Source organism: Heloderma suspectum, chromosome 5, assembly GCF_057233095.1.
Source record: "Heloderma suspectum isolate Gila_16-S chromosome 5, 16-S_ref, whole genome shotgun sequence".
NCBI lineage: Eukaryota > Metazoa > Chordata > Lepidosauria > Squamata > Helodermatidae > Heloderma > Heloderma suspectum.
In genome coordinates this window covers 81,072,361-81,082,622 of record NC_139462.1, presented here as the reverse complement: position 1 = coordinate 81,082,622, position 10,262 = coordinate 81,072,361, and the positions used below count along the sequence as shown (strand labels likewise).

At 43.9% G+C, this 10,262-nt stretch overlaps 1 protein-coding gene across 2 annotated transcripts in view; it reads left to right on the top strand.

Moving 5' to 3' along the window:
* The first annotated feature begins 457 nt into the window (after window positions 1-457).
* VEGFC (vascular endothelial growth factor C) overlaps window positions 458-10,262 on the top strand; it is a 74,173-nt gene continuing 64,368 nt past the window's right edge. Inside the window, exon 1 of one of the 2 annotated variants that reach the window (XM_084860296.1) lies at window positions 458-1,415. In XM_084860296.1, coding sequence (XP_084716422.1) covers window positions 1,269-1,415 — 147 coding nt within the window. In that variant the 5' untranslated portion in view covers window positions 458-1,268. The remainder of the gene's footprint in view (window positions 1,416-10,262) is intronic. The other variant, XM_084860295.1, reaches the window with a different exon arrangement.

Genomic DNA, 10,262 nt, shown 5'->3' with positions numbered 1-10,262 from the left:
TGCCTGATAGGCCTGGCGCAACGGTGCTCTCCTGCTGGGCAGGAAAAGGCAGCAGCTCTCTCCCTCCTTCTCCAGGCAGCGCCATGCTGCCCAGAGTGGGCCATCAGCTACCTCTCTCTGCCCGGCTGCTCGTTCTTCTTCTCCTCGGCACAGTGAAGGGGATTGTGCTGATGGGAGAATGAGGAGAAGCTCAAAGGTACGTTGCTGAAGCCCCTCGCTTTCCCCTTCCACAGTAGCCTGGACCCAGCCCTGTGTCCGCAGCCCCGCAGATCTGTGTGGGAAAGCGCGGGAAGCAGGCGAGGCAGCAGGTCTCACTCCCCGGGCGGCTTGGTGTGAGGCGCAGCCGCTAGACCGAAGCGCGCGCACCCCAGCAGCGCGTGGCTCCGGCTCCCCGGCGGGCTTTCCCCGGAGGCAGCAGGCGCGCGCGCACCTCCCGTCTCACATTTCCACGTCTTCTGGGAAAGGGCTTTTGCAAGGCGAGTGGCTACTTGTGGAAAAGTGCAACGGAAGAGAGGGAGGAGTGTTCCGAGGAGGCAAGGGGGTGGGGGGCGAGGGAGAGACACACGACCCGGGCGCCTTCCGTCCTTCCCTTCCCTCCCTTCCCTTCCCTTCTCTCGCCAGCCGTTCTCTCTCTCTGAGGTACAGGCAGAGGGCGCTTTAGCCATGCCCGCCCCCTGCGGTTGCTGCCGCCGCCGCCGCCGCCTCTGCTGCTCCTGCTCGGCTCCACGCGCTGGAGAGGCTCTCGTTCCCCGGCCCCTGCTGTTGCCGCTGCCACTGACAGACGCCCGGAGAAGCGAGGAGGAGACTGAGCCGCGCTGCTGCCCCTCACCAGCTTCGTTCATCCCTGGCATATAGCCCCCTGGGGGGGCTGGTGGCTGAAGAGGAAACGTGCGCCCCTCCTCCTTCAGTTGGCTCGGGAACTCCTTCGACCTCCCTTTGCTCCTGGGGGAGCCCGGTTCGGACGTCCGGTTTCCTGGTGCCTTTTTTCTTTTCAACCTGACAGACCCCAAGTAACTTCGGGAGGAGGAGAGGAAGAGCTGCTACCAGCCGAGCGAGCGAGCAAGAGCCTGGGCCAGCGGAGGGGAGGGGAGGGGAGGGAGATTCGCTGCACCTTCCTTTTCTCCATCCCGGGGAAGTTGCTGCGGCAGCGCTGCCCAGAGAGAGGGGGAGCTTGGACTCTAGCGGGGAGCCGTGCAGCGTGGCTCGCGCGCTGTCTTGAGGGCTTCCGCCTCCCCGCTCCGCGGTCGCGCCCTGCTACCCTCTGCACAATGCACTTGCTGGGATTATTCTCTCTGGGTTGCTATCTGGCTGCTGTTGCGGTGGTGCTGCTGGGAGCCCGCGAGCCCGCAACAGCCGCTGCCTATGAATCCGGGCAGGGCTACTATGAGGAGGAACCCGATCTGGGGGAGGCAAAGGTAAGCGCGCCGTGCCCATGTTCCTGGCCTGCCCGGCCCGTCTCCCCAGCCACCATGTGACGCGATCATTTGATGCGGATTAAGTGCCCCTTAATAGTGCTTCAGCACCCTATCAGAAGCAGGGTGATCAGAGAGAGCTAAAAGGGTGCATTCTCCCTCTGCCACCCTAATGGCAGTGTTTGTCTGTGTGGGGAGTGGAGATTTCTAATCCTCCATAGATTTTGAGTGAGGGCAAAATATTCCAGATTAATTAAAACAGAACAGGCTAATAGCATGTGCATGTATCACCCCGCATGTCTTGGGTTGGTTGTTGCTTTTTTTCTGCAAACTGTGTACGGGGAGGTGATGAGCCAACATTTAGGCAGAATATGTTCACTTTTGGTTGAAGATGCATGTCTTATCATTTACATATTTACTTTTGGTCTAGGGGGTTAGATTTGAAGGCTTTCTGGTCTTTGCAGTGAGGTTATAAAGGTGATTCCTGGCATGCTCAATTAAAGCAAGTAATTCAGCCTCTGAGGATGTGAGGATCAGTAACCCTAGTTATTTCTCCTGTTATCTATTGTTTGCATAGGACTCTTAAGTACTGTAGAGACAGATAAGGATTCAGCGCGTAGTTGCTTCCCAGAGAATGTATAAGTTACTTTACTTAAGTAAAAGGACACACTTTGTGCCGAGAATACAGTGGAGAATACAGTATCACCCCCCCTCCCCCCGCCGCCCGAAGTGGTTCATTGATGCCTTCCCAGCTTCTTTACCAAGGGCAAAACTGTGGGATTGCATGTAGGTCTGTGTCCTTGGAGTGGAACATGTGTGTTCCTGAAACTTTCCAGTTGGATCTGAGTAGCTGCTGGCTAAAATCTGTGAACGGGTTTTGGGAGGATGGTGTGCATGACAACGCAACTGCAATGAAGATTCACAGAGAGAAATAATAACATTAGAATGTGTTTCCACTTTCTGAAGGTCGGCTGTGGTGTTTCTGAAAGAAGTCGTAATTTCTAAAGAGCAGAATGGTTTTCAGGAAATTAACTTGACCTTTATATTTGACAGTGATGTCCAGATAATCCTCTGTTGTCAGCCATAGATTCTTGAAGTTAGATAAAGAGTTCTTAATTCAGATGCAAGTGTACAAAGATAAGAGCAAATTATAGACAGTAAACTATTTTTAAAAAATGCTGTTACTTTCGAGTTTGATAGCATTCACATTAAACATAGGGCATACACAGTGTTTTCATGTTGATAAAAAGAATCATTGTGCTATAAAATGTGTGTTACATGAATAGAAGAAATACCTAATCCAGATGTGTCAGAGTTTTAATAAAAGAGATTAGTTACTCATATGTTGTCTACCTATGTTTTCGGTATGTATATTCCAGGCATACCACGTTTTGCAAAGGCATGTTAAAATTGTTTATAGCAAAAGTTTCCATGCATTCTGTGCCTCCTTTTTAATGGGATATTTCCACAACAATCTGGTCATTTCAAACTGTTGCTGTCAGATTTAAAGTATAACAGCTGATCACCAGACACTGCAGGATTTAAAACTTGTTTGGTGCTTTTCTCCCAGCTCTAATGTGTGAACACAGAATTAGTCCAGTCAGTTGGTGATCAATTTTATTTTTTATAAAGAAAGCTATTTCCTAAATGTCTGCTAAAATATAAAAAACAGTAAGAAAGGCAAAAGTGCTTTTTAGTTAGTCTTACCTAATGTTGAATCAGTTGTCAGAGACTGAACTTTCTTAATTTAATTATTAAAACAGTGTAAGTAGTTTGCAAGATAAATGAAATAATACCAGTTTCTGTGGTGTAGTAGTGAGTACTGCACGCTCACAAAGCCCTTTGGTAAAAGCTGAATGGGGTGGGACAAAGCATGTGTTGCATATATTTTGTGCATCTCTGAAGTCTTAAAATTCCATCAACATTGTAAAAAAAAACCCTTGCCACAGTCTGCTCTGTGCTTTACTGAAATGTAATGACTATGTGGGAAACCTGGGATAATAAAGCAAAGGAAGTGAAGTATATGTGAGACTGGAAAGACAATGAATAGTGGACATTAGGTAGATTATTATATTGGTGTGTGTGTGTTAAACACACATTCCTTCAAGTTTTGATAGGGCAAGTTTTATTACCTTAGTTGTCCATGTACACGTGTAACTTTACAGACTTCAGTAGAACAATTCAAGTGAAAACAATTGAAAGGATTTAGTTCCTATTAATTCTACATATTTGTCCCTGTGTGATGAGAGAACGCTGAAGGATTAAAAAAAAAAAAAGATTAGATAGGTAAACTGTAAGTAATCATTTCAAGAAAAGTGTGATTATGTTGTCAACATAAAAGTCACTTTTCTCAGTTGAGATAAAAATGAGTGCCTTTGGTCTTAGTCTGTTGTTGAAACCATGCTTTGCTTATTAGCTTTTCCTCATGTATGTCAAATTTTTAGTTGAATTAGGAGTGAATCTATGTAACCACATTGTACCCTCCATATATTTCATAATGAATATTTTATTTCTATTTGTGTGACTAGATTCTATATTGCCTATTAGAATTTAACTACTGATGGCGTTGAGGATGGTTCAGTTGGTTGGATCTGTTTTCCTAAATGTTATGCCATAGGTTGAATGCAAGTCATAAATCCTTGTGGTTGATTTTCAGATACTCATGTCCCAAAGGCAAATAAAAGCAGACATGACTCCTGATAAATCAGAACAGTCATGTCGTACTATTTAACCTCTTTTTGAAAACTTGTGGTAGCACAAATAGTTCTTAGAGGAAGCGTACTCTGGATGGTGTGGGAGAAACTGTTAGCTCCTGCTGTTGAGTGGCTGAACAGGTGTCAAGCCAACATATAAAGCTCTTATATGTCTTTTGTACCTCCGTCAGAGCAACTTAACATGGATCTCCCAGTGACCTCTTATCTAGGCACTGATGAGATCCATGCCTTCTTGACTTCAACAACTCTACATTAAGAGTTTCCAGACCAATCACTGGGCCTCTTCTTGTTTACCTTCCATTGCTCCATTCCTTTAAAGCAGGCTACCCTCCAGCTCATTTCCATGGATACATGGCTTCTGTTGATTTTAGCATATGTTAAAGAAGGTTTCATCCAGCTCTATTCCACATTTGTGCTAGGGCAAAACCCAGGTAGTGGTTGGTTTTCAGTTGGTTTTCCTTTTATCCTGCACATTTATGGATGTCTTGCTATAATATGCTTTTGTTATAATTATGCAGCTCAAGGGGCTTCAGTAATGACTATGTTTAACATAGTTAGCATTTATAAATCACTAAACTATTACTTTGAAAGAATTGGGGACAAATTAGATACGATGATCACTGAACCAAGTTTTAAATGTGGCTATTACCTAATCACATATAAAGCAGGAGGTGGGAGGGCTTAATCCTAAAATCAAAAGGGGCACATGGGTGAAGAGTGCACTGCTCTGCCTGTTGCTTAGCTTCGCTTCTCACAGTCTGTCCCACCAGACACTTTTCTTTCAGACTGACAGACACAAGAAATTAGCTCAGTTGGAGGAAAGTGCCTGGGGTAAAGGGCTGTGGAAGGGTAACAGATTGGGAGGGCATAGTACTACCCCTTGGCTCAGGGGTAGTTCAGGGATTTTCCATCTGTATTTAAAGAAACAGGCTTGCTTTATCATGTCTAGTTTCAACCATGTCTTGTTTCAACCTTAGTCCTCTGTACATGTTGTACCAGTTTTCTTCTTGTTTTTCATTTTATTAGTCTAAGGCTGCAATCCTTAAACACTTTCTGGAAAAAGATATCCCCTAGAACTCAGTGGGATTTGCTTTTGAGAAAACAGGTTCCAGAGTTGCCATATGTTGCCAAAGTCCTAGGGCTAGTGTGCATGATCACAGAGTGGTTAACAAGTCACTGTGGCCTGTTAATCACCCCTGTGTGTGCTGGATGAGTGTCAGCCAGATTTGCATAATTACCCTCACCGGCGCAGCTTCTCATGTCATGTGCATCCAGTGAAGGTGGGTGGGTAACAAACCACCCAGAACCCATGAGCTGTTGTAGGGTTTGTTACCAACCCCAACAAGCCACCTTTGCTGGGTTTGTAGAACGTGAGAAGCCACGTCGGCAAGGGTAATTATGCAAATCCGGCCAGCACACAACCAGCACACTCAGGGTGGCTAGTGATTTTGGGAACCCAGGCACTAGAGTAAAGTCACTGGGACCAATAAATGATGTCAGATTTCTCTTCTTCAAAGAAACAGTATAATATGGACAGTAAAAATCTCATCTTTTCTTATAATGTAAATTGGAAAGGAAAAGGAAAGGTTCCTCCTGTGCAAGCACCGAGTCATTGCTGACTCCTAGAGGGATGCCGCTTTCACTGGCATTTTCATGGCAGACTATAGCAGGGTGGTTTGCCATTGCCTTCCCCAGTCGTGACTACCTTTCCCCCAGCAAGCTGGGTATTCATTTTACCGACCTCGGAAAGATGGAAGGCTGAGTCGACCTGAGCCGGCTACCTGGGACCTGGCTTCTGCTGGGATCGAACTCGGGTCGTGGGGAGAGTTTTGGTTGCAATACTGCCGCCTACCACTCTGCGCCACACGAGGCAATGTGAACCACACATTGGCAGAGGTGTTACTCTGTAAGGTCCTTTAGTGGTTCCTAGAGGACCTAAATGTGCAGGGTATGGTAATCTAGCATTAACATCCTAAAACATGGAAGTGGAAGGGGGACAGCATCATCTGTCTGATATATGTTTTCATTTGATTTTAAATGCATTACATGTGATTACACCTGTTCACTATAAAAGATGATGGGTTTCTTATAAAGAAAAAGAAGCACTGGCCAAATATGCAGGGCTTAAGACAGAACCTACGTCTTTCCAGTTGCCTTGCTTCAATTATTACAAGGCAGAAAGGGGGTGGAATATAGAGCACTTTGCACCTTGGTTCTAAAACCAGCTAAAGCAGCATTAGAACTCATCCCTTGGACCCATTCCCAGTGCAAGATCTGTCAGTAAAGCTACATGTAAATGCCACTGATGAGGGTGGGCAGGACATCCCTCTAGTATAGCATACCAAAGGCTGTTTTAGTGGCATTGAAACTTTTTCCTTGATGTCAGGTAAAAGAAAACAGATTTTATTTTAACGCACCGAAGTTACAAAACAGCTTGGATAGTAAAGTTAATGTTTGGCAAATAACGAGTTGCTATTAAAATAGCAAGACAGAGTTTAGGAAGCTATATTCTAGAGGAAGCCTGGGTGCCAGTGAAAATAATGGGTCATGCATGGGTGAAAATGATAGCTTCAGAGGAGGAAATGAAAGGAAATATAACATAAGTTCTATTGTGTTGTTATGAACATACTTTTATTTATTTGATTTGTACCTTGCCTTGGCACTCAAGGTCTTGTTCCAGAGTACATGGAACACAAAGGACTTCACTTCCTGGTTGGTCATAAATAATTGGAAAGACACTGTGGACAAAGTCTAGCCTCAGGTCTCCGAGCTTTTGGTTACAATTCAAGATAGGTGGAAAGCCTGAAGCTGTTCAGGCATTCTTGGGTACCAAGTTGTCCAGAGACAGCCAATGGATGATATATCCAAAGGAGGTTCTGACACAACTGGTACTTGGAAAAAATGATAGGAAGATTGAACGGAGGCTTAGCCATTAGTAGGAGCACTGGAGCCCAAACAGTTTGGTTGAAAATACAATTTAAAATGGAAAGCCTTAAAATGGGGCTTATCCGTAAACCCTGACTACACCAAAAAAAATAACAAATATGGGGAGAGATGAGGAGACTTGGCGAAAAAAGGCAAGGAAGGAAAATGAGCTAAAAGGTTACCCCAACATTTTGGAAAGGTGTTTAGATGGTAGTGCTTTACTCAAGACCTTTAATAGCAGCTTCCCAAATACTTTAGGTTCCCTGCTTGACCATACCACAGGACTAAGAACCAGCAACTCATACGGAGGATGTAAGCGCCTGTGAAACCCTAGGAAGGGAGGCAGGGAACCCACAGGCTGACTGTGTCATGTACAGAACCAGGCTCTGGATTCAATAGCTGCTTTACCAGGCAGATAAACTTTCTTTCTGGGTGTACATCGCAACACAGATCTCTGGGCAAGCAAGGCAGCAAGGTGGTTCAAGAGAGAGGAAAGGAGGTCTGGCTCTGGAAACAGGCTAGGTGTCACGTAGAGCAAGGAGAGTATTAAGAAAAGATCACAAGGAATGGTCTTGGAAATTAAGTCCATCCATGCTATGTTCCAAAAAGAAAAAGCAAGATTGAGCAATAAATCCAAAGTAGTTGTAGACTTCAGGTTGGACTCAGGATTGGGTAGAACAAAGGGATCAATGCAAATTTCCTTGCTACTTGAATTAAAGCTAGCTGACTGAAACACTGCAAAAGCCATGCTATGAAAGACCACTCAATGGAAGTATGCAAAACAAAAGGTACCACAAGGGATGTCCAAATGATACTCTAATCAGCTGATCTCTCTTGGGGGTAGGAACACTTCAGGATTGTACCATATTTCCCACCAAAGCTTTGGACTGGCCAGTTTACAGGTATCTTCATTGGTTAGCTGGCTGGGTGATGACTTGGCAATCAGGTACACATTTGCACATATCTGCAGTTCCATGAGAGCCTCTTCCTTTAATTTAATCAATGGAGGAAGTACATAGACTAATAGATTCTGACCCCTCTACAGCCATTTGAGTTTCTCCTTTCATTCCTGGCAACCTTCAAACTTCTGGCTCTGTGGACTTTTCTGGAAAAAAATGGATTCCTTAGCCAATGTGTCAGGGTAATGCCCACAAAAGTACAAAGCACAGACTGTACATGTACAGTGAGCCAGCAAATCTGAACTCCTCTGTGACAGGGAAGTCTTCTTGTTTGGCTGCTTTTTGTTGTGTAATATACGAAGTAAAAATATTTGTAGGCAAGTATCTGGCATATTATCCAGATTATATATTTTATCTAACTGTTTATCTTTAAGTGCATTAGCATATATTGTTGTGTAAATACATACATTGTAGTGTAAATATTGCTGTGCAAACAACCAGTTTGGAGGTTCCAAGATTCAAAGTCCAGCAAGCTTCCATTAAAACTTTATGGGCCAAGACACTATGGCTTGGTTTGCATATAAGCCATGATGTGGTTTGTTGAAATCTGTCTTTTGTGCCTCAATCTATCCCCACAAACAAACCATGGTTTGCTAACCAGCTATAAATCACAAATAGAACCCATGGTTTGTTGTTGGCTCATGAAGTCTGGCTTGTTTAAACCATGGCTTGTTGTGATGTTTGAACCTAGAGCTATGGCTTATCCCTGTCTTGTTTGCAGCCCCTGAAAAAGAGGCTGCAAACCCTGTTTCAGTGGCCTGAAAATGCAACCACTCTGAAGGTTGGCAAAATGGGTGGGAGAGAAACAAACCAGAAATAGGGAAACAAGCCACAGTTTGTTTCCTCATCTGCAAGACAATTTATAGCTAAAACAAAAACTATGATTAATATAAACCATGGCTTAGCATTTTGTGTGAATACAGCCATTAGATTCATTGATTATGTTTTTAATATGATCCTTTGTAAGCCTGAATGTGTGGTTCTCATGACAGATGCCAGGGACACTTGTTTCAGAAGAAAATGCAAGATACCTAATTAGTCATGCAAGGAATTGTACCATTATTGAAAAGGATAATTCAATGATTAACTGAAATGCAGGAGATATTTGATCAATTTGTCTTTTTTGTTCTTCTGTTCATTCAGGAATGTTATAAATTTTTTAAAAGAAATTCAAATTCTCACAAATATTTGCCTTGCTTGCCTGATAAAGTTAATGTCCATTACTGTTTCCGAGGGCCCTCTTTACCTATGGCAGGAGAAGGGGGAAGCAGAAGGCACTCCAGCTCCTTACTGGGATGGCCCGTTAAAGAGGAAACTAGGACTGCAAGTCCCAGCATGCCTGACAGAAAAAATGATGCCATTTGCATCAATTTTTTTACCAAGGATGTTCTCTAGGGACGTGGTAGAATTGCTTTGAGCTTCCACAAGGCTTTTGTGAGCAATATTTGGAGCATTTGCAAAAGATTGAACCTCTCTTGGGGTGAGTATAGGGATGCTTGTGCATCCCTATTTTTGTTTACTTAAGTGTTTCTCTTACGTAGACTTAGCTGGGAGTAAGTCCCATTAAACTCAGTAGGCCTTACTTCTGAGTAGATATGTATTGGATTGCACGGTTAGTCTCAAGAACTGTTACGCTGGAATGCACAGGTCGTCTAGTACAGCAACATCTTACAATGAGGCAGGATTAAGGAAATTTAAAACTACAATCATGCCCCCAAATTAATGTTACTGTGGGTTTGTTCTTCAATTCAGATTCCAGCTTCTTAGGAAAGCAGAAACTAGAGATCCCAGTTCGGAAATAATACTAAACAAACTATGGACTGAGGTTGCCTGGTTTGTTTATCCACTCCCGCTGGCAGAAGAAGCCAAGTGGGAGCAATCTGGAAGAATGAGCCAGCATGCTTGCTTGTTCGTGGTAAGCCAGCCTGTTGTTAACGTTTGAACAGGCCCAATGTCAGTTTTTAGTTCCAACACATTATCCATGTAGTTATTCCTCCCATGTTCCTCTTAACTCATTATCATTATCTGGCTGTTTGGTTTTATGATTGTAAACTGCCCCAAGGGCATTTGCCAGTTGGGTGGTATACAAAACTGATACATAAATAAATAGGGTTATTAGTTATTTACACAGTACCATCAGAAGTAGCATCAGCAAAACATAAACAGGCTCCTGCCCCCAAGGAGTTTACAATGTAGAATAAACAGTAGGGAAGACAAATGCCTTCTTATAATTTACCTTCTCATTGCCTTAC